The 25,942-nt window shown below is 36.0% G+C and overlaps 1 protein-coding gene across 1 annotated transcript; it reads left to right on the forward strand.

Annotated features, from left to right (window-relative positions):
- The first annotated feature begins 1,166 nt into the window (after positions 1-1,166).
- On the forward strand, positions 1,167-5,327 carry LOC144451237 (monocarboxylate transporter 12-like). The gene is made up of 7 exons (XM_078142037.1): positions 1,167-1,335; positions 1,761-1,946; positions 2,475-2,547; positions 2,846-3,344; positions 3,532-3,736; positions 4,232-4,399; positions 5,152-5,327. Exons 1-7 carry the CDS (start codon positions 1,167-1,169, stop codon positions 5,325-5,327), a joined length of 1,476 nt encoding a protein of 491 aa, XP_077998163.1.
- Positions 5,328-25,942: the final 20,615 nt, after the last annotated feature.

Consider the following 25,942-nt stretch of genomic DNA (forward strand, 5'->3'; position numbering starts at 1 on the left):
CGCAACAACTCAGAAATCGTCGGGATTTCAGCCTTTCTGTTCATTTTGCTGTCAATTTCGCCTGGTGAGTTCTAAGCATATTTGTTCTAGCGAGGTGGATTTTTGACTGATCTGAAGTCAATTTATGGCATTTTTTCCAGGATATGAAAATTAAAATAGTACTCATAGTACTTGATCAGTCTCAACCCTTGTGGGTTATTTCCATATGTGACCATTTCGGGGGGGGGGGGGGTGTTTGTTCGTTGGTTTGTTGTCGTTTACTCATGTATGTATCTACTCATTTGTCGGTTTATTTTGTCTGTTTGTTTACTTGTTTGTTTGTTTACTTGTTTTGTTTATTTGTTTGTTTACTTGTTTATTTGTTTGTATGTTTGTTTTGCTTGTTTGTGTTTTGTTTGTTTGTTTGTTTGTTTGTTTGTTTGTTTACTTGTTTGTTTATATTTGTAAACAAAACTAACTGAGCCTGAGCTCCCTGTGCTTTAAGTAGTAGCCTTGTCCTCACGTGAACGTATGAACAGTAAGTGATACACTGACATTATCGCAAGAATAATAAACTCTAGAAATTGCTAAATCACCCCTTTTCTCGTCTTTTGTCTGCACACATCCAAAACTGGCATACATTCAAATAAATAAAATATAATGTCCCAAAACTTCTCCGTGATGATGACTTAGTTTGACTTTTGTGTTTACGTTCCATCAAGTCTTTGTCAATTGATTTATCACCAACAGCAAGCACTTCAACTTGTCTATCTTGGTTTCTAGATTGTAGTTATTTGTTTGTTTGTCGAGTACTATGTCACTATGGTATAACACCACCATGTTTTAATTCAAACAAGTCTCGCCTTTATGGTCCATATCATTGTCATAATTCCAGGCCATTGTCCTCTGCTAACTGACGAGTACCGTAAATGTTTAAGTGTTTAAGTAGCCACTGTGTTGGCATAGTGACACCGTACGAATCACGTGATATATTTCCTTGACCCACAGTTGACCCATATCGTGGTACTCATGTGTCCGACCAACGAATTACCACTGTTCTAAACCGTTTAGGTGCAAGTTAATGCAGTGACAGCGATTACAGGAAGACAGGCACGCTGAACTGACACAGAAATACACAGCACTTTCTAGGATCTAACGCGAGATGTCAATAATTGTCAGGTTCCAATATGGCTGATAGATCACAATCGTCAAGAGATCCCCCAGACGGTGGATGGGGATGGGTCATCGTTATGGCAACCTTCATAACCTTTGCCCTGACAGCTGGCAGCATGTATTCTTTTGGAGTTCTTTATGTTGCTTTTCTGGATGCATTTGGTGAATCGAAGTCAAAAACGGGTAACGATATGTATATCGATATAGTAAGCTAGTATATGACAGCATCAGATGTGCATTGAGTTTTATACAATTAATAGCCGTGTTTCTGTTAATGAAATCCTGTTAATGAAATCTTGTTCAGCCTGTTCAAATTGTTGAAGTTGTTAATATTGCCAATACAATGTGTGAAGCTTTCATGTCTACGTCGCCGTTATTCATGCATACGTCTGTATTTGCATAAGAATGGATTTTTGTCTGCATACGTTCGTCTGTATACGCTTACGTGAAAACCCACTATGACAGTGGTCAACATAAGAGCCAACTTGCACAAAAGTCTAATACTGCGCATGTCATCATTTAGACTTAACGTAACAATGATGTACTTTTCAGACTTCCATAATAAATTATGCTGAAATGATTCATATTATCATATAATTTTGTTGCAGCATGGGTTGGTTCCATATTCACATTTCTGTTTGCCTTGACATCTTCACTTGGTGTTGCTTTGGCGAGAAAGATTGGACATCAAAAGACAGTAATGTTGGGTGGGTTTCTCGTATTCATTGGACTCTTTACAAGTTCCTTTGCGAACCATTTGGTGGTCCTTTTCTTTACCTATGGTATTATCACAGGTAAGTGTGAGTTATCAAGAGCAACACTCGTCGTAATATATGTAGTAAGTATATGCAGTATATATTAGTCAAGACATGGGTTGACCTGCCAAATTATCACTATCGACGGGAATACACAGTATGCCTTTTGAAAAGTAAGACTGGTATTAAACAAGCTAGTTCACTTGTTGACACATGTACCGACGACAGTCGGAGAATTCTCAACTGATATCTAGTAAACCCAATAAGGTCGTAAAAGGGCCGATTGGTTATATATATTTATTACACCTCAACGTTCTTACAAAAGCTGTCATTGGTCAGAATTGAATCACATGACCTTCTTTAAATAGACTGTTGCCAGTGGTGATATTTCGACTGTTGTGCATCTGTTCTTCGCATGTTTTCCAGGTGTTGCCCGCTCAAGATGACAAAGTAACCACAGTGAGATACACAAGCTTATTTCTTGCAGAAATTTGAATGAATTTTGAATATGATTACAAATTAGCTGTTGAGACACTAGAGCTCCTACAAATATTGCCATGCCTGTAGCCAGTGGTTATCCACAATTTGTAAATGTACCACCAAAGGGGACCTATTCTCTCTATGGATATATGATGGACATGTAAATGAGATGATTAGATGCTGTAATAAAATTAATAACACATGCGCTCGGCCAATATCGCAATTTAGTGAACATTGCCCTCGCTGGCATGTGTTGTGATCTAATTATATATATATATATATATATATATATATATATATATATATATATATATATATATATATATATATATGTGTGTGTGTGTGTGTGTGTGTGTGTGTGTGTGTGTGTGTGTGTGTGTGTGTGTGTGTGTGTGTGTGTGTGTGTGTGTGTGTGTGTGTGTGTTTGTGTGTTCTAAATGACTAAAATGTTTCAACAGGTACTGGTTGTGGATTGGCATTTATGGCCAGCCTAGAAATCGTGAGTCTGTATTTCAAGAGAAGGCTGACCATTGCTCTCGGAATATCGTTTGCTGGGAGTGGTGTAGGTCAGTTTGCATTATCTTTGGTAATTCAATATTTACTGGATACCTTGGTTGGAGAGGAACTCTTTTACTTTTATCAGCCATAGCTTTCAACACGTGTGTTGCTGGCGCACTCTTGTGGCCATTAAACGAAGGTAAAAATAGTTATCCTGAAAAGTCTGACATTAGTGAAGAGGAAAATGAAGAGAATGTTAATCTAAACACAGAAGAATTTATACAGGGAACATATGTTAATGGAACGAAATCTACAAAGACAAGCTGTATTTTAAGGTGCATTAAAAACTGCGTAACAGCTCCGTTGGACTTGTCATTATTCTTGGAACCAGTTTACTGGGTACAAATTTGCATCGCTATAGGTCAGGCCTTTGTAAATGGCACTATTCTTATACACATGGTAAGTATTATATTATTTTTTGTGAATATTACATACAGCATACGCATGATCTGTATATGTGCTGTTGATTCTATTTTATCAATTTACCCGTCAAGACAAGTCTCTCTTGTAAACGCATAATACACACTTCACAAAACAGTTGTTAATATTTCGGGCCAAATGTGCTGTTTATATTATATTCCTTTAGGTACGTCGGTCACGTGAATATGGTATTTCGGATTACTACAGTTCTCTAATACCCGCTGTCATGGGTTTAACACAAGTTATCACACGTCCACTGTGGGGTGCTATTGGACATATACGTGGACTAAGACCCAATATCCTTTATGGTATTGCTTTGGCTGTATGTGGCGTGAACACTATTGTCAGTACGTACACAAGGACATTCACGGGTAATCAAACGTCATGTCTTATCCTTTGTGAAACCAGGCAGTTATAACAGTACAGTTTGAACAAACTATCTTGTTAACCAAGCGCCATATACACATAAGTACAATTTGCAACACACACATTCATACATTTACATACACAGTCATACATACATACATACATACATACATACATACATACATACATACATACATACATACATACATACATAAACATGTTTCCTTCTGTAGTAAAACATATATTTTTATTTAGAAAGGTACCAAGTGTGTCGTATAGTTACAATAGTTACTTTTATTGTCGTCCACGGATTTGAATATCCAAATGTCTGCATTTTTCACAAAGACAAACTTCAAAGCACACGTTTATATGACGCATTGGTTCCAAACATGTTTCAAAGGATATTTGACCTTATTGTATCCCTCAGTGTATAGTAAAGTATCTTTTTTTAAGTGAATGTTTATCATAATGTGTTTAACAGATTTGTTCGTTTATCCTAGGCCAAGCTGTGTTTATTATTATCATTTTTGGAATATGTAATGGTGGTTACACGATTTTCATGCCATTAGTCGTATCATCATTTCTTGGACCAAGCAAGATAGGATTTGGAACTTCATTTCTATTACAAGTTTGTGGTTTGACCACGCTACTTGTGTCGCCACTAGCAGGTAATGTTTTAACGCTTAACAATTCATTTTCCAAATGCTTTGTTTATCAGTTTATCATAACCACCACTTGGCACGGGAAAATATTTCGATACACTCAATAATAGTTCTCTCTCTCTCTCTCTCTCTCTCTCTCTCTCTCTCTCTCTCTCTCTCTCTCTCTCTCTCTCTCTCTCTCTCTCTCTCTCTCTCTCTCTCTCTCTCTCTCTCTCTGCATCATCAGCAATATCTTACAATTACTAAGTTCACAGTTGATGTTGATGATGATAACAAAGTGTACATGTCTTATTATGGCCTGATGTTTACATGGTGCTAATGACAACTGACGTATCATCATGTACTCTCAAAAACAAGAGTGAAGGTGTTCTAAATAGTTTGTGTAGTAGAGATGGCAAACCCCCTGGGTACAACCAGTGCGCATATATCAAAACCAAGGGCTATACTACTTTCATGGATGGTTTATTGCTGTTATGTTTGCAATGAAATTTGCAATGAAACTTCTTAAAACAAACTGATTTGGAGTTGAAATAAAGTGCAGGTATAAATGGAACCCAGAATATTAATATATGTTGAATTTTGTTATGATCCCTTCACATTAAGAAAGTATTTATACCAACAGGTATAGCTTCAAACTCAGTATGTGAACCTCAGCCATCTCAAACACAACCCTTGAAGGTGCACTGCCAAAACCTTACCTTAAATTAGTAAACGAAATGACCGTCTTGCACTTTTCTTATCAACTTGTCTTCTCATAGGATGGATAAGAGATGAAACTGGTGTCTATGATTGGGCATTCTGGATGGCAGGAATTTCTGTTCTCCTGGCAGCTGTTTTAGCATTCCTTCTGCCCGTCATTGAAAAAGTGGTTAAACGAAAACGACATCGCAAGGCAGAGTATAGGGAAGAGACTAACATCACAGATTTATACTAAAGAGAATATAGTGCCAATGGATTTGTAACACAACTGATTCCAAAATGTAGTTTCAAGGAACATTATCTTAGTAGTTTGGAATTGTAATTTCCCCCTGATTTGATTTTAGCGAACACGTTACTAGTTCCGCTGTATGGGTGTGAATCGTGTTACTGTGTTCCTGAGCTGAACAATTACTTATTACCTTTTTAGACAATCCAAGGAGCATCCCAACACATACTGTACAATCTGTATTTAGACCAGCAATAAACGTTTGATCTAATTTGCATATAAAGGATGTGTCCATCTTTTTTCTTACAAGTCTTGATTTCAAACTATTTTCCTGTCTTTATCATACATACAGGCAGACAGACAGACAGACAGACAGACAGACAGACGCACGCACGCACACACACACACACACACATACATACCTGCATGCATGCATGCATGCATACATACATACATACATACATACATACATACATACATACATACGGCATATTTTAACACACTCAAATCGTGTGCTCCATTTCAATGTATCTGTGTGACAACCGTGACCAATGTCTTACTTTAGACCATGATTATGAAGAATCAAGTTGGTCTCTTGAACAACAATTAAACGAAAATAACAAGAAACTGATGAGAAAGACAAAAAACTATGGAAGATACTCACACAATGTTATAAACTTTATTCTTTATTAGAAACCATACAATTCATATGACGGCACTCTAATGAACGAATATGTGGAATATAGATACAAATCAAAAGAAATCAATTGGTATACTGTAAGATTTGATAGTTGTGTTCATCTTGACTCACTTTAGGCATGTCTGCGCACACACACACATACACAGTCTCTCTCTCTCTCTCTCTCTCTCTCTCTCTCTCTCTCTCTCTCTCTCTCTCTCTCTCTCTCTCTTTCTCTCTCCTGTCACATGAAAAGGGACACATTGCTAATGAACAACTCCCTCTGGTGGTGAGATTGGGTACAAACCCGTGTTGACTTCCCTTTCTCACTCCTACCCTTGGGCATGTAGTATTTCTTAGATTGTTGTTATCCTTGTCTACAGTCTAAATATGACAACGTTTTGACTTAGATACATTTGCCCTGCTTTTACGGAAAGAACACTTGTAGTAGCATGATTCGTGAGATTTTTTTCCTTAGGAAAACAGCAACCTAAGCAATAATATGTGTCCCTTTTCTCCTACCGAACCCTCAGTGGTAAGACTTACACAGTAACCACCACGATATTTTGATGCAGAACTAGCACTGACAAATCCTTGTCTGGGGTAACTCAATTAATTTAGACGAAAACCCTTACACAATGTTTCTTTTAAAGCCAGGATAACGTTTTAGAGGCCATAACCATTGCCTCTAATCGCCCATTATGAGATGGCATATCTGGCTACAGAGTACGTGACAACAGTACGGTGTAGATAAATACCAAACGTGTTCACACTCGCTATAAATCGCTGGCCAAAACTTTTGGCCGTCAAAGAGAGTAAAACAATAATTAAAAACACTTTTAATTGTGGAAAAATGTTGAGGACTGTGCAGGACAAACACAAATACTTTTTTGACCGAGCAGACAGACAGACAGACAGAGTGAACATTAAGTTGCAGTTATTGAATGAAATAGTCAACTCTATACACACGTGGCACATCTCACACCGTATCATCGTTATAAATCTTATATGTAAATAAAAAAATGTGGCCAACGAACTCGTGTCGTAAAGACTTGTCTTCTAGCCTATGTAAAAATGTGTATGACTACAAAGTCTATGATAGACTATCCCAGTGACTTTACAGCTAAAATGGTGTAGGCTTTGTGTTTCATTCATGTGACATGACATTTATTCAATATACACACACTCAGTCATAAAGCAAAAGAAACAATTACATAGGTGTCGTGCATATTGGGCATGTAGAAGTAGTCAAGTTGAAATGATGATTATCAGTTAGAAAATAAACAATTGCAGCCATTAAAATCATCAAGTCCATGTGAAGTGTTTTCATTAGAAGCATGTTTCTGCTGCACTGTGAAAGAATAGCAATGCTTGTCAGTGTTCAATGTGATTGGGTAAAGGATCATGCTGTGTTTGTTGTGTCTCTGTTATTGTTAGTCTAGAGTTGAAATGTGTCTATCTCTGTGACAAAAAACGTAATGTTCCATGAGTGAAACACCAAGCCTACATCATATTAGCTATATCTTTGTGTTTCCCCTGTACCTCAACAAGCTGTTACACCAAATCTAGGTTTTTGCTCTTGAAAACACAAGCAGCTGTTCTGAATTTGAAATTACCACCAACAGCTCTGCTTGAAATCTAAGTGGATCTCCAGGTACTAATAATAGGCTACCTCCCAATAACAGTCACATGGGCCCGCGATTTAGCAGAGCTGTTGTGAGCAATTCAAATTCAGCAGAACAGATTCGTGTGCGTCCATAGGCAAAAAGGCCTGACTGGGCTTAGCTTGGCTTGGTATAGAAATCATCTTGAGATACTGACGTCTGGACTAATCTCCAGACTGGAAGGATTGTGATGAATCGCTCTAGGGCACTGCATTCCTTATCCCAGGTTACCTCCAAACGTTTCATTCCATTCCTGTTTTCATTATCAGACCCCTATCCTCAGCTAGATTAGGACAATGTGATCTTACCCTCAAAGGTGTATGAATATAGTGTAAAATTGAAAATCAACCAGAGTTACAGTAATATTGCATTGGTTTCTATTACCACTTTAAAATGTTATCTTCCCCTTACAATATGGTAGTCACACGAGTTAAAGTTAACTAATAGTGTATGGGTAACGGCAAAATAATTATGACATCACCTCATTGTCTGTGTTCAGTGCACCAAACCAGTGATCTCTTTATAATTCTACACGTATTATAAGATGTAATAATGTATTTGTTTTTAACAACAGAAACCAGAGTGTTCACATCTTGAAAACCTTGTATAGGTAACAACTTACACGTATGTGAGTCTTGGTTATTCAGTCCCTTCCAGTTGAACTCTTCTTCCATTATCTACCTTGGTTAAGTATTGCCGCAATGACAAATCAGTTAACCTGAAAACGAACATTTCCTGACACGACAAAAATCTTTCTAAAATGTATAACTTTTCTCACCCAGCTCAAAAACAATTTTTTAAAATTATTAAACTTTAAGGTGTCGATCACCTAAATATAGTTACTGTACAGATAATGTCATAGTGGCAATGCTGGTAAGAGTTTTGTAGTGCCATTGTTAATGATGTGGACAACCTGTCAATGTTTTTAAACTACAAATGTTTACTAGTCATTATTTGGTTACCCAGACCATGAGCCTTGTTGGAGCCAATTTAAAGTTCCCAATCAACCCGTCAGATTCTATATTAGTGCGATTATAAATTACTTCATAGTCTTTATGTCTGAGCATGTCCAGTGTGAATCGTGAATTGTAGAGAGGTTCAATTATATATACATGACGGCATCAGTACAACTTCTAGTTGTCATTTTATCTCCACTTCCGTGGAGGGCGTTCTGCAATATACTCGGCAGGTTATTTTTGTCTTCCTGTCCATGTCGTACAATTTCACCACTGTCAAGAACTGAAAATTCGGCACTACTCAACGCATTCATGAACTTTTCTGGTGTTAAAAAGACTTTCTTCCCTCGGGCACTATTAAGAGGAGTTGTCAACGTGGAAGTAGTACTTCGTGGACTTTCTTGACAAGATTCGGTATCTGATAGATCAAGTTCAAGACCTGTGGAATCCTCCGTTATCGGGGCTGACTTCGATCTAACCACTTGTCTTGTAGGACTTTCATGTGGAGAAGACGTATTTGAAGAACCCGAGTCACTGATAACAACAGGGGCACTTTTTGTGTATTTTAAAGGTACTCTCTTTGACGAATTGCTTTCCGTCGGAATTCTGCTCGTATCAGATGTCATGAACTCTGACCTTGACGATCTGCCATCTTGTTCTGTCCCGGATGTTCTGCACATGCTATCTGTTTCGTCTCTGTGTTCACAATCTAACCTGTCGTTGTTCGAATCTACCTTCTCGTTTGATTCACAAATCAATTTAGCTTTATCGTCTTTGATATGAGTACTTTCGCTGTTTGTATTTTGTTGGGACGTGCTGGTTTTGTCCCCGTTCTTCTTTGCTTTAGATTTAGAGTTTTGTTTGTGGCTTTCTTTTGCAACATTTTCAGATTTGATATTGGAGACTGTAGTGTCTTCTTTTGTTGGTTTAATGTTTTTTTCGTCTCCTTTTCGGTTTGTGTCGTCCATATGAGTTTTAGCATCTTCGGTTTTATTAGGCACTTTTTCAATTTGAGCTTCTACTACCATTCCCTTGTCAAGGACAATGGCAATATCAGAAGCACTGTAGACGCCTTCGCTTCCAGCTTCACTTTCACTCTCGCCACTTTCCTCTTCTACACTTTCCATGGTAGGTAGCTGAAGCCGAAAAGTGTCTCTAATAGTATCTTTTCCCTGGTGATAAGTTTTATCACTTTTTTGTGCGTTTCCTTTAAATTTCTCTGATTTCTTGAATTTGCCATCATGGTGTCGATTCTTTAAATATATTTTCTTGTGCGTGGATTTAGGTTCTTGTCCACCATCTTCTGATGTGGCAAGTGTACCATGGCCATTAGAAGTCACAATGTGATCAAGGTCTTTGTCTTCCGAACCGCGTCTGTTGTTGTAAGATTCAAACTGCGGTGAGTCCTCTCTCATCTCAAGAACAACATCTGTCGAATCAGATCTTTCAAACGAACCTTTCCTTTCATATTTGTAAAATTCACTGTTCGGAAGGCTTTCAATATCATCAAAATATTCCTCGCTTAGATAATTCTGATTTCGGAAACCCGAAAAGCCTCGCACTTGATTAATATCCGGGGAATTTTCTGCAAAAAGAAAAACCAATGTTTGTGATTTATTAATTCTGTTGATTCAAAGATTATGCAAATGCAAAAGTAATATGTTTCTCAAAAATGAAAACTAGCTCTGTTTACTCAATGACAAAACGCATACAAAAGTTATTTAATAATTAGTCAGTAAATATCATGTTTCTGCAGTGTCAACACTATCTCATAAACAAGGTATTATTGTGTCCATCATTATACAAATTATCAAATAACGTTTTTGATCATTTTACGCTACTGGTATATAACAAATATTTTAAAAGCATTTCTAAGTCAAAAATCACTGATCGCAAAGCTGTTGGTCATTTTGACCTACATTGTACGGATCTCTGATGAGTAAAAAAAAAAGACATCAGGAGGAAATCATTTAAATACGCATATTAAACACTGTCAAAAACATGAAATAAAACTACTATTTCGCACAGCCCGCCACTTATATACACAAATATAGGTATTTGTTGATATGTTCATATCAATGTAGTACGTGCCTCAGAAATAGTAAAGTTTCTCACTTTGTTCAGGAAAATGCAAACCCTGTTTCAGTTAAAATGAAGATAAAATATCGGGGTTTATCATACAAATATTGTAATTATAAGTCAAAATAACAATGATCAAACTCAAGCCATTTTAGATTCCAAAATGGCCGTCGAATATTGTGATAACTGAGTACGAAATGCAAAGTTGGTGATTTGCCTGAAAAAATATGTTGATACCAAACGTCTTTTATTATTTCAAAATTGTTTGAAGAGTTTTGAATAAACAGGATTTTCAGGAAAACTGTCCCTGAGGCACGAATTGTGCAGACAGATAGTAATTGCATTCCTCATTATTAATGAGAGGAGAATGCTAGTTTTCAATCGGCCATACCCATGAGTAGTAATCAACAGAGACGTCTATTCCATTGTTGTTATATGTCATTGATACATTAAAGAAAATTGGGTATTTATATATCTTTTAGACTCAGCTGAGTAGTCTCTTTGTGTCACAGATGACATTCATAATTTTAGCAAATTCAACATTTTAACCACATCACACCCCACTTCAACTGAAAGGTCAATAGACGATCTCAAGGATATCGAATTCAGACCACAAGGTTCCAAGAGTACTGTAAGATGACAGTCTACATTTCATACATAACTAGAGTTCATATTGATCATTTATCAATGATGTTGAGAATAGTCATTAGGGCCTAACCACTCCTCCGCAAGACTTAATATGGTTTGCATTAATTATTTAGCCTTACACATGTGTTTTGGAAATTTGAACATTAATGAAAATAAAAGATAGTTTACACTTAGGCCAGAAGTAAGGAATTCGCACAATTAATGGAAAGAGAAACAATACATGGACAGATATGTGAAGGGCAAGGATGATAGTACAATAAGAGGAAAGGGAGATAGAAATGGGATACTATTAAAGGGGAATCGTGAACATGGTATTGAGAACAAGGTTGACATTTGTATGTATGTATGTATGTATGTATGTATGTATGTTTGTATGTATGTATGTATGTATGTATGTATGTATGTATGCATGCATGCATGAATGTATGTATGTATGTATGTATGTATGTATGTATGTATGTATGTATGTATGTATGTATGCATGCATGCATGCATGCATGTATGTATGTATGTATGTATGTATGTATGTATGTATGTATGTATGCCTCTCTCATATTGAGCAATGCGTTGTTTTATACAATGTACCTCTTGATAGAGTCTTGTGTTCGTCAATTTCGCCGGCTCTACAACATCGGTTCCCCATGGTTTTATTAAAGCCTTTTCTGTAGCGATCACATACACCCTGTATCAAACATGGATTAATAATACTTCTTGCAAGGTTACACCAGATAATTGCTACACTCATCCACTGGGAATTTTGATGGTGTGCCAGGGAATATGTGTTTATTGCCTGGAAGAAAAGAAAGGAAAATCAAATCAATTACTGTAATAACCGGGAGAGATTAGAATACCTAGGGACTTTTGCTCGTGGAATGCATTTGTAGATATAAGTATACTTGTAACAAAGGACGTATTCAAAGTAAGCTAAGTGATGGATAGGCATACACAGAGATATGCAAATGTGAAAGAATGTATATATTAATAAACCAAATGCTATTGAAGTTCATTTTGATATTGTCGTTTTTGAAGAAAATATCAAAGAATACCGGCATCTGATGGGGATTCTAAGGCATATGAAAACTTTATTAAAACTGAACTGTCTTAGGGAAAAAGACACGAATATCTACAATATTGTCAAATATGATGTTACCAATAATTTTAATAAAATAATGACTTTGATATTGTCATTGACTGACTGTCTGTAAGCTATGTTATTTGCAATAAATGATATCACATTCACGTAATGGAGTTAATCACCATCGTCGTCGTCATCAACATCATCATCATCTTTATCGTCATCAGAATATATATTTTAACACGATGACGTATTTTGATGTTATATACACGTGTGAACTGACCTCGCAGCAACGAAGGTATAGTCAATAATATTTCAACAGAGGTACAAAGTATAAATGTAGTATCACCTTAGAAATATTTCACATTTGAAATAGACATTTAAAATCTGGAAAATCTGTGCCCCCCTTTCACGTATGATTTAAAAGGATGTATATTGGCCAGATTTGTGTAATTGAATGGAGCCATAATTTACAACATTGGTCGCTAACTTAATTTAATTAAGTGAAGTGCGTCAATGTAAAATTAAAATCGAACGAGTGCGTTAATGAATTTAAGCGCTGATACTGAAAGATGGTTTTAGCAGACACCTAGTCGCCATACATATTGTATTTTTTGTACAATTATCAGTTGGCAACGAGAAAGTAGGAACTAAATATTCATAGATGCTATCCTTGAGAGATATTGAATGACGTACAGTCAGATGCAATTAAGGGATAACATTGCCATTGCTATTGCTTCCTTTAGGATGGGATTTTATATTACAGCAGAAACAGGGTTAGTGAGGTGTTGCCATGATGGAACACGACAGTTAGTTTACTGAAAAATATGTTCTAACCCAAATTAAACTTATACAGAAGTTCTCCACACAGTTGGGATGTAAAAGCGGAGAAATGGTGACGTTTAACAGTAAACATCTGAAGACATTGAGATCACCCATTTTGTGATCATCTTAACAGAAACCTTGTTTCTACTGCACTGTTAAAAAATAACGATGCTTGAAATCTCTTCTAGATGTGGTTAGGTTCAGGAGCTTGCTGTTTGTGTGGTGCCTCTGTTATGGTCATTTTGGAGTTGAACTGTATTACTTTATGTAAAAATAACATTATGTCCCATCACTGAAACGCCATGCCAACTGTTAGACTGCCAGGCAGTCTACCCAAACTTCTTGGAATCTCTAAAGCACCAACTTTCGTAACCTTTTGGGTGAAGATATGATTAAAGATAAATACTCCACATGTCATAATTTAAGACTCAGATCACCATTTGGTGGTCTGAGAATGAGGACAACGCTTTGTGTCATTTGAAAATCTATCAAACTATTCTTACAATGGAAACCAGGTGTCGACTCGGAGTTAAAACCAACGCCGTCTCGCTCAACAAAAATCATAATTACATTACTACGTGTTATCGTCTGGCATGCCAAAAATTCTGACAAAAATTATCGTCTGGCATGCCAAAAATTCTGACAAAAATTATCGTATTATCAGTATTGCTACATTCTTATCAGATTATGGCCAACTCGAACATATTGTAACAACTTTTCTAGGCATTTGAAATGATCGAACTATAACAATTGTGTTTTTATTTCTGTAGCACCAGGCCATAACATTTAGCAGTGCCAAATTGATTTTTCTCGAAGCAGACGATAACATTTAGCAAGTAAGATAGATTAGTTAGTATAAGATATTCGCCAAGCCAGAAATGTAGCAGTGCTTGAAAGAATCTAGCCATACAACGTCCACTCAACTGGTTTCCATTATCATTAGTACTGTGTCCATGTAGCATATGCAAAATATAATAGCCTAGCCAGCTATGGCAGATTAACAGTTGCGAATGCGCATGTTCACTGCTTCTGTTTGTATGGTTTTTTGAACATAGACGGCTTAATGGCGTCATATTATATCGAGTATCAGGTGGAACTGCTTACTTTAGGCTAGAAATCATTATATGTTTGCACTGTAGAATGTAAAAAGGATTTTTTCCACGTCTCAAGAACATAATGGTTTTGGGAAAATATCATGTCAGTTTGAAGATGTTACACATGCTCTATCACTGAACAATGGACCCAATGTCGAGAATTTTACATAATTTTTACGTGAATAAAAACCGGCAAGCTATTACTGAAATGGAATGATAAATTATTGAAATAAAATAAGATGTAGTGTAATTTATCCTGTAGCTCAGAGAAGAACTTAGATGAGATGATATGAGATGCGTAAATGTCAAGGAACAGATATTCTTGCATGCCCTGGAAGCCCATGCAGGTAATTAGTTGAAAAAGAAATATCGTTGCGACAATTTGTGGTTATGTAAAATGATGATGATGATGATGATGATGATGATGATGATGATGATGATGATGATGATGATGATGATGATGATGATGATGACGATGATGATGATGATGATGAGGAGGAGGAGGAGGAGGAGGAGGAGAAGAAGGATGATGATGATGATGATGATGAGGAGGAGGAGGAGGAGGAGGAGGAGGAGAAGGAGGAGGACGATGCCAAGTACAACGATAATAATGACAACCACAGCAAATACAATTGATGATGCTAACGCCATCATTCAAACTTTTTCCACGAATTTCCATACATTAATAATCCATAGCTTTTCATAAAGAAAATCGTATTATAGGAATTGGAAATAAGTTATCAACTAATAACATACGATATACACGACAAACCTAAATCAATACCCTTCTGAATAACCAAGTAAACTGTGCGTTTGTAGTTATGATTATAATGACAATATTATCTTATGAAGGTAAAATACTGAATGTATTGTGCAGTATTATACCGATAGTAAAAAGGAAGCATGTCTTTGAATAGTGTAATGGCGCTATTCATTCATGTTGTGGCGTGTTAGCAATGTTCGCTGAACTCTTGACCTTTGATAAGGTTGCTTGATAACCCATCGATGTATCATCAACCCTAATGACAAAGCTATCTCGATAGGGAACGGGATCACCTTAATCTACACCTGGAGTCGATTTTTCAACGACTCATAGCTTTAATATATTTATTTGATTTTTCGCCGATTATCATGATCCAAAACAGGTACAAATGTGAGCATGCGCTGTATAAAAGTAGCGACTGATTGCTTGTTCCTTCGACTTCATTATTGCACATGGTTTGAAGATAAAATACTATATAAATCGTCGTGTGATTCCTCAGAAATCTTGAAAACATTTTATCGCCCGTCTTGACAACTATCTACCACCATTAATGTATTAAGCTAAATATTATCATCGGTTACTGTAAGAAAAATCTTCAGTAACAGTAATATTGCTATATATCTTATCGTCTGGCGCCACAAAGAAAATTAGGTACAATTCCTATTGTTTAATTTATTGACTAACCTCAATAAAGTATATGTTGTCACAATGTATATCTTTTGGGTATATATACATGTATTTTAATATTCATGCATGAATATGCACTTATTATATACACGTATGTAGTGCAGTGCACACACACACACACACACACACACACAAATGTCTGTATATGTTTCCATCAGTGTGCGCATATTGTGTGGAAGTGGGCCTTTGATTTGAGCTTAGTACGGAAATGTCAAACGGATGTTTCAATAATTTATCCGAGATAGAAAAGCAAATGTAGGGTATACCTTCCATTACACACGTCACTACCAGACAATATATGAATTAATTGACTTTATGATGTACTCGTGAGGCAGAAATGTATTTTTCATGCCGAAGGTGTGTTTTTGTGCGAATTCCTTTATACTACTTGTTGTGACGCTTGTTTGTAATTATATATTTTGAAATTGGATGTATTTGAGGTAAAGCCCGGGAAGTCAGTAACATCAGTAACATCCTTACTATTTTGAATTAAGTCTGTAATGCTCTGCTACCAATATTGAATCGAGCACTGCTCTCTCCAGATATATATATATATATATATATATATATATATATATATATATATATATATATATATATATATATATATATATATATATATATATATATAAGAATGTTAGGAATTTGGCCAATACGAACAATCTATGATAGGTCATTATCTTTTTGTAAAATCTACCAATCATGATTTTAGTACTTATTAGTTTTTGATAGCCAATTCATAGAATCCCCACTTCTTATCTTCTCAGGGCCATTCATTCATTCATTAATTGCCTCATGACCCACAGCATTCCTTTTTGCGATAATCTTATATACTTACATGTATAAACACAAAGTACTGTAACTTTAGGAATTTTTTAAAGTGTTGATATATTGGTAACAGGTCTAGATAAATATTGAAAGTACGTACTATTGACATCAAGGGAATATTTTTTTTATTTCTGGGAATATTTGCGATCATTTCCATGGATCTCCAAGGAATATTAATTGGTAGTATATCATGGTTATTATAAAGGTACTTTAGTACGTACCCAATACATACGTATGCACGGTATCTTATACCGTATCGTCTCTTCAGTTTGGAACATCTTGATTAGTTGTCGGGCAAATCGAGTTTACATGACCCGCGGGCACGTACGTATGTACGTACGTACACAAAGAAGCAACACCTTGTAAATGTTGGAAATGAGTAGGGAATACGTGTCTCGAATGGTGAGACGAAACCCTTTATACAATGTGCAGTAGACTATAAAATGCAATATTCAATAGACTAATCACCAAAGAAAATGATAGTTGAGCTTTGCATAAAACACACTACGTTCATAGTAATGCCTAATAAAAAAATTGTGTCGTTCCGATTACACTCAATTTTAGAATAGGTGGGGTAGGTAGATTCTGTATTGTATTTTATTGTATTTTTTGAGGTGTGTGTGTCTAGGTCATGTAGTTATGTGTTTTGCAAATGGTCTCTCTGTGATATTGGTTTCTTCCCATCACATGTACAGCCATTACAGATATGAAGAACAGTTTTTCGTTGTCTTTTTATTAGTTGATGTCAGTTTCCGCATCCACTATTTCTGGCGAGACTTCACAGTTTCACCATTTGATTATTTTTTTTCTCGAACATGTAAAACAACGTTTAGGGTCGGCAGTGAAAAACTAGGTGGGGTCGGGTAACCGGAACCAAACAACTTTTTTTTTCTATGCCTGATATTTATTTTATCAATAATTTAAATATAATCATGTTTAATATGCCCAGTTGTCATTGAATCACTTTTAGCTTTTCTACCCAGGACAAAAACAAACACGGCACAATAAAACTAACCATGGACAAGAGAAAGTGTTTGGGTTGGGTAGGTTTTAAAGCTTGTGCAAACACAATAATACCTGTTTTATTTCACCGAGTTCTTTTTCATTTCAGAATAATGCGTGACCGTGTATTTTCATTAACGTTATCATTTTTTTTCATAGACTTCTATTTGCAATAGTGGAATTATTGGATGTTCAACCACCCAGAACTATGCATGACAAAGCAATATTTGCCTACAATCATTGGTATTAATCAAGCGTTTGTTACCATGGCATCAGCTTGAACATTGCATCGAGCTTTCTATCTGTTTGGCAAAGTATAAATTAACTAGAGTAGTTTACTTATCGGCTATCCAATATCTTAGGTGTGTAGATGGTGTAACCAACTAAACAGCGTGAACGAAAAACAGTCAGCGAGTGTTTATTTAGCAATAACTGTATGTTTGCATGTAGTGCTCTTAATTACATGATGGCGGCGTGTATATGGAATTCTGGGATACTACGTTGACGAAAGCGTGCAACCTAATGATGTATTACATAGGTCCTCATTCTTTTTAATTACTAAATAATTGCACAAATGAAAATAAATTAATGGTGATTATAATAATCTGTCATCTTTCAGAACACTGTCCAACTGCGACGGTTTCCATTATGACCTGGAATGACATGATAGCGTGAAGAGATGAATTCTGTCAGTGTTAAACTCCCGATATCAACAAACATGACATATTTTAAACATATATATACACTCACCAGTTGAAGCGGCGTTAACACGAAACAAGGAGGTGAAAATTAGTATGCCTCTCATGTTCCCAGCAACAAACCTATGTGCATCTGTAGGGCTATACTCCAGTTATGTTACTCTACATGTACAAACCGAATACATCTCCTAAAATTACATGATATAGTGTCCTGCAACGGTCCGTAACCGGCAATGTTTGTTTATACGTGAACAAAACGTACTCGTCGAGTGATTTGCACTAGACATATAATAAACGGTGAAACAGATGTCGCAAAATTGTTTGCTTGGAAAGTGAACAATAACAAGGGATGAATGGAGGGTCAGGAAATTCATAAAATAAATATGAAACTGGGCGAACAGCTGGCGTCATAGATGTAAATAAGGTGAGCGCGTTTTAATGCTATAGTATTCAAGCGGATATTAGTGTGGCCTTTATAAGCATTCAAAACAGTGAATAGTTATTTGATTATTGAATCATTCAGGGCGTGGTGCAACGGAATGTAGTGATAGTGGTGGTGGGGGGTGGGGTGGCTGTTGTGTTGATGATTGTAAGGACAACAGTAGAGGTTGTTGTTTTGGTGGTGATGGTGGTGGTGGTGGTGATTGTGATGCGGTGAGGATAATAGTAGTCGTAGTTGATGCAGTTGTTGCTGCTTCAACTGATGGTGTCGTTGTTGTCGCGGCTGGTGCTGTTGTTGCTAATTCTGATGATTCTGCTGTTTTTGTTGGTATTATCATTACTATTATCATTATTTTATTGATGATGATGATGATGATGATGATGATGATGATGATGATGATATTGTTATTGTTGACTTTTATGTACACGTGCACACTGCAACATTCTAACTACCTGCTGTACAATATATGACTTAGCATTCACAATCAGTGCGTTTCCTACTCTATCTAGTAGTGAAATATAATATATCACATTGCAGTGTAAGCCTCGGGTGTAATGTTGTTTGCGTTCCGTCATGAATAATTTGTATTCGCGTACGTAGTATAGCCAAATAGACGTCGTTGTGAATTCGAAGTGAATTGAGGAAACGATGTGAAGTGGTCGACATTGCCGACATACACGTATTAGTATCAGTCGGTGTTCCGTCAGAAGTTACTCTTAATACTAGATGTACATATGTACGCTAGAATTTATGCAAATTGACATATTATACAAAACAAGAATTGGACAGGTATAATTTGATACAATTATGGACACCCCTTCTTTTCTGAATAGTATAAACATTTAGAACCAGGACACAGACAGATTCAAATGATAAATGGTTTTTGATAGTATCACACCACTGCACTGGGTCTTCGATAGAATCAACAAGATACATTTGATGTTATGAAGTCATGTATGGCATACAATCACTCTATACTAATGTATACAGCTGCAATAACATCTAAAGTCCTATATTTCACTCCTCAATCATAAGTTATCAAGCCATATGTTGTGTATGGGAATGTGAGGTAGGCAGGTAGACAGGTAGACAGGCAGGCAGGCAGATAGGCAGGCAGGCAGACAGACACTGACAGACAGGCAGGAAGGCAGGCAGGCAGACAGACAGACAGACAGACAGACAGACAGACAGACAGGCAGGCAGGCAGGCAGGCAGGCAGGCAGGGGATAAACAGACGAGCACAGGTACAGACATGGTTCATTTCATCGATATAGCGTCTACACGCCATCATTCCTAAATGACATAAAAACAATAAAAGCGACACCTATCCATCTTTTTGTTCATGACATATATTGTGACGTCTTCTGTCGGAAAATATTTAAAAAACAAGAATAAAACTGAGAGGGGGGAGCTGCAGAACACAATTATTGCAACTAAATAAGGAGATTTTGATTTCGAATGTAGTTACAGAGGTAGTCGTGTCATAGTATCTTTTTCACTCATGGTCTATGTGCTACCCATTACAATAATTTCTAATCTAATTATCTGTCATGGAATGTCGGCCCGTCATGTCGATGGATTAATCCTTGTTTACTATAGTGAGTTTGGACATAGATCGCTCAATATTATTAACTCTCTGCACACTGACGATGTGCAGACTTTAACGAGTAGAATGTCAAGATTTTCTTGACTAGTGTCGACCATCATTATCCTATTGAACAGTCACAAGCATCACAATAAGCGATCCCGTTGCTATGACAATGAAGTGTACTCGTTGATATGCTAGACAATGGCCATTAGATTCGCTCAATTTGTGGTTTGTATATTGCATTGATTTAAGTGGCTCACACAGTTATCGTAGTCGGGGGATTCACCGTATTCATTTCAACGGATCAGGTTCAAAACATGATAAGTAAACGTAGGGAGTTTAAGCTTTCATATTGTCAGATAGTATATCGATACTACATCGTTAGGAAACATAGGGTAGCAAATTTGATTTGCAATAATGTTGACATGTTGCCATCTGTTTTTGTTTAAGAAGAATTGTTTGATCTAGGAGAATTGTAGAAGAATTGTTGTTGTTGTTGTTGTTGTTGTTGTATCTGCTGTGGTGTGATTACAATAATGTTGACATCCTGGTATATATCTTTGTTTAATTTAGAAGAATTCTAGAAGAACTTGATGAATTCTAGAAGAATTGTTGTTGTTGTTGATGTTGATGTTGTTGTTGTTGTTGTTGTTGTTGTTGTTGTTGTTTTTGTCTGTCGTTGTTGTTACTGTTGTTTTGTTTTTGTTGGAGGTGCTGTTGGTGTTGGTGATGTAGCTGCTGATGCTGTTGTTGTTGTTGTTTTTGTTGTTATTGTTATTGTTATTGTCGTTATTGCTGTTGTTGCTGTTGTTGTTGTTGTTGTTGTTGTTGTTGTTGTTGTTGTATCTGCCGTTGCGTGATTGCAATAATGATACCAAAGTGACACCTATCCTCGTTTAATCTACAATTCGATTTTTTTCAAGTCCAGACAAAAAGGTTGATAATACCACCGATTATTCCTGTGTTGAACAGTACGCTAATAGTTACGGTTATTCACCTCACATTCCACCAATCTCTTTAAGATGATAACAAGATAAAACATCCGATCCGTGTTAGCGATAGAGACTTGTCAAATGTATTTGTAGGCGGCATATCGAAAACTAATAGTCACTGGCCATGGATAGGTGATATATGACTGTGTACACTACATGATGTCAATAGTGATATATCAAATTACTCACCATGATAGAGTTTGACGCCATCCTTTTAAGAAGATTACTAATATGTGACATTTCCAGATCAACTGTGGGTAAAACCCCTTCATATTTCAAATATCCATTTAAATTAAGTAATGCATACTTGCATGTGAAATAAGTCTGTGACCTGTATATCACTGTTGAAGTGAGTTTTTTTGTTCAGACAGCACAGACGAATAAAAAGATGTATCGGTCTATATTGGTATTGTCTATGGTATAGATTATTAGTCTTGACTTTATCTAATATATAATTAAATCTAATATGTATACTATATGAAACAGTCTTGTCGTTCTCTCATTACGTGTGATCATCACACTGAACAGGCAACGTAGTCTCCACTGAACGCAGCAGACGATAAAAGATAATCGTTACAATACCAAAGGTCAAAGGTCGACTGCTATAGGAATGAAAGTGGCGCCATTGGCCATACTTTATTTTTGCGAAGAAAAATTGGTTTCCTTACATGGATGTTAAAGATATTTCGTAAGTCTATCCAGTACATTTTACTGGGATGACCATTTACCGAATGATAAACTGTTTGGTTATCTCCTTATTGTCTCATTGGATGATGTTCGAATTGCAGGGAAAGGTGAAACTGTTTGTTTATATCTCATTATTTGGTGTTTTACACGATTAGTCAGTAATAATGACACAGCGCATGCTTGTATAGCGATTTCCATACTCGAAATGGTTCTCAAAGCATCAACCGTTGCAAAGACCAATAAATGTGCAAGCCCTTATATTTCCTCAACGTACACCCAAGGGAGCAGACAGTCTGTGTTGCCACTTAGCTCATATGTACAAATCCTCCACATAATCACATTTTATAGATCCCAAATGTATAGAGTCACATTTACTTTGTTTGTGTTTGTGTTTGTGTTTGTGTTTGTGTTTGTGTTTGTGTTTGTGTTTGTGTTTGTGATGGTTTTGATGGTTGTATTGGTGTCGGTTGGAAAAACAGGTGTAAACCTAGCCAGTAGTAGGGTTTGTTAGTTCTTGTAAATGATTATTAGTTATATGAACGTTTTAACAAATTCCTACCACTTTAGTATACATATTAAATTCGTAAAATAAACTGATGTCAAAACCGTAGGCCAAATCTCATCCACATCTGAACATTTATTTTTATCAGTTTACAAGAATTCAACCTTAAGAATAACATGGAAATCACAATTTTCTATTCGTATAACAAAATAAAAATATACCATATGTGCCAACATCTCAGCTTTGTGGCTATGTTTGCTTTTCTACTGCTCTAGACACATCAGTCCCATGACGTTCATACAGAACAAAGAAGATGAGGTGTCAATACTACTCAGGCGGTTGAAGATCGCTAATAGATTTACAATGTCGTGACAAAACTGAAGTATCAATGAGACTGATGCGTGAGTATGGCCGCGCATGAGAAATATCGTTCATTGGTCTGCAATACTAAATACATTTGATCAATCTCTGTACATTCAAATATTGACAATGGTTATGATCACCTTGATGCATTAGTACGCATAAATATTGCATCTTGTGGCATTTGTAAAGGTTGTGACTGTTCTCACATATCACAATTTACACCATAAATTTGAAAGTCAAATTAAATAGGCTTATATCAGTGACGTTTAATGTCAACTTGAACGTCAAACAACATGACGAAGGTCATCTGCACATCATGGTAGAATGTACGTAAGTAGGCGATTACAGTTGAATTGAGTTGTCATGTACTGATGATGCATATAGGTATATTTCATATATCAGCTAGGACTGTTTATGTTAAGCTTCAAAGCTATGGGAGACTATACAGAGAAGTTGTACATTCTCATACATTTATTTTAATAGATTCATGAGTCATAGATATTACTTATAAAAATGAGGATGAACCACCATCTGTGATGTAATGTTTAGGGATATCATAATAGCAGTCATTTAGATTTAATAGAAATAGGAAATTAATCAAATTGTCCAATTTAATCTTCATTGTACACCTACACAACATACCCAATATGATAACCTATCAGTAATTTAATATTCACACTAAAAAGGAAATACGGTTTAAATCATTTTATTTCCTTCAAATATATAATTAACTTCGAAAATCGTCTATAACGCATCGCATTCGAATGTAAAATTATATGATACTAGTAATGTAACTGTATACTAAACGTTTTTCATTATTTTGTTTCATACACCGGTTTATTGATAGCTGAACACATCGATATGTGAGTTAGGTACAAATCGAACAATTGGCATATCACCATCATTAACTTAGGACATTCCAGCTTTTCTCCATACATATATTTGAACCCTATGAAATCGCTGGTAAGAAGGTGGTAATTATTTTACAAGTACTTCCGGAAACAACACCTGATTTTGAATTTTCCCGGCTTAATCATTCCGGTGATGTGATTGGCTGGTTGAAGTGGTTAAATTTGCATACACAAACACCTTGTCAAGATTACAGAGGATTAACGATGTTAGTAAACTTGGAGACAATTTAATCTGAATCTGAATCTTTGTTGTTTATATAACGCATTACATTTTAAAATAATCACAATGTGCTATACACAACAAACAGGAAAAACAAAACAAACATAAAAACAACAAAAATACACTATTTGAAAACTTTTTATAATGTCCCGATATAAGGAAAATACTAGTAAAATGAAAACATGCATAAAATAAACAAAATAAAATATCTAATTATAACAAACAACATAAAAAGGTAAGTTTTCAAACTTCTTTTAAAATTGTCGAATGATGAAGCAGCACGGATCTGTGATGACAAGGCATTCCTTAGACGAGGGGTACAGATTGAAAAAAGCTCAATTACCATAAAACATAGTACTACCAATAGGCTGCTGTAAATTAATGGTACCATTGGACCGAGAAAGAAGGTTATGACCAGTGACCCGTCTTGAATATTCGTTTGGCAATGTAATTTGTAAAGTATTTGTATAACACAACCAATCTGGCACGGGTTTGGCCAAACCATTACTATATTTAACGTCCAATTCTGTATTACAAAAAGATGTCACGGGAATACGCTTTGAACATTTGAACGCACGCCTTCGTCATTTTGACTGTCATAGATGTCCGGAGAGAACCGCATCACTCTTTACTCAGAATGCGACTTTTGTAAATTTACATATCACTTTAACGCTTGTGTTTCGGATCTCTTTCTCATATTACACCGTGTAATGGCTTTTACAGGAAACGGGTCGTTTATTCCCACGCTTACTGGTTTGGTATTACACCGGAAAATAGCAAGTAAACATTGAAAGTTAAATTTTGATATAAAGTCGAAGTGTTAATATGACTAAATGCACTTTCCTGAATATTCCATCATTCCATATATTTAGATTATGGCCGAGTTATATAGATTACATCAGTGAGTAATGAAATAAAGGTATGCATAAGCTTAAAATGAATGAAATTGTGTTAATTGTGTTATTTTTGGTTTCACTTTTTCTAGTACTACAGAAACTCGATTTTCATCCATAAAAGAGTTCTATATAAAGCTGTTTATGTACACTAGTCTTTTACTTGAAGCTTTCATGAATCCAACGCTAATCAATTAGTTTTCCGTGGACAAAAAGTAAAATTTAAAGACAGCTTTTTATCGCGTTGTTCCATTTTTAAGGTTTTTCTAATATGCGTGTTCAATAAATATTGTACAATGTTACGGCTCAGCATGGACGGCTTCAAAGATCTTCAAAAGACACAATAGTGTAAAACATTCTATTTATGTTCTGCGCACGTTTCGCGTGACTATATACAATGCTATTTGATTGTCGAGGCCTTACGATCAAAATCGAGTGCTAGCGCGCACAAGGTTGTCCTTTGCTGACAGAAAATATAAGTAGCAAGGGGCGATGCTATTTCGAATGTAATTGAAAAGAGTCTTCTTACGTGGTCCAGTAATAAGCTTTCCTTACATACATGATTTGAATTACTCATTTTCTTCTAAACGTATGTCATCTTTCAGAATTTTTTTTCTGGTTCCCTGCTAACTCATGGGAAATCAATCAACGAAAAACGCAAAGGGAATTGATCGTAAAAGTAACAGTATACTCAGAAAAAGTATCTTTTGATGTGTAGATACAAAGGTTATTTAACTAGTGTCACCTTGAGCAAGGCTAGACATTCAGTGTTATCGGCGAGTGGTGAAAACATGATGCTCTACTCAAGTATGTGTATGTGAAATAAAGAGTTATGTATGTATGTTATGAACTTTCCCCACGTATAACCGTTTATATATCACGCGCGGTTTTGTTCAATTATATTCAGAAATGTTCAGGTTTTAACCTAACATTTCTGTATCTCGCCGATTGTTCCTTTGAAAAAGAATATTTCTTCGAAACGTCGGATTTAACAGCTATTAATACGGACTGATTTATAAGTTCCATAT

Source organism: Glandiceps talaboti, chromosome 21 (assembly GCF_964340395.1).
Source record: "Glandiceps talaboti chromosome 21, keGlaTala1.1, whole genome shotgun sequence".
In the NCBI taxonomy this organism is placed as follows: Eukaryota; Metazoa; Hemichordata; class Enteropneusta; family Spengelidae; genus Glandiceps; species Glandiceps talaboti.

Bases quoted from the DNA above. Each gene is read 5' to 3' on its own strand.
- LOC144451237 (XM_078142037.1), top strand. From the start codon at position 1,167: ATGGCTGATAGATCACAATCGTCAAGAGATCCCCCAGACGGTGGATGG. The intron at 1,336-1,760 runs GTAACGATATGT...ATTTTGTTGCAG, and splicing joins TGAATCGAAGTCAAAAACGG to CATGGGTTGGTTCCATATTC. The intron at 1,947-2,474 runs GTAAGTGTGAGT...CCATGCCTGTAG, and splicing joins TACCTATGGTATTATCACAG to CCAGTGGTTATCCACAATTT.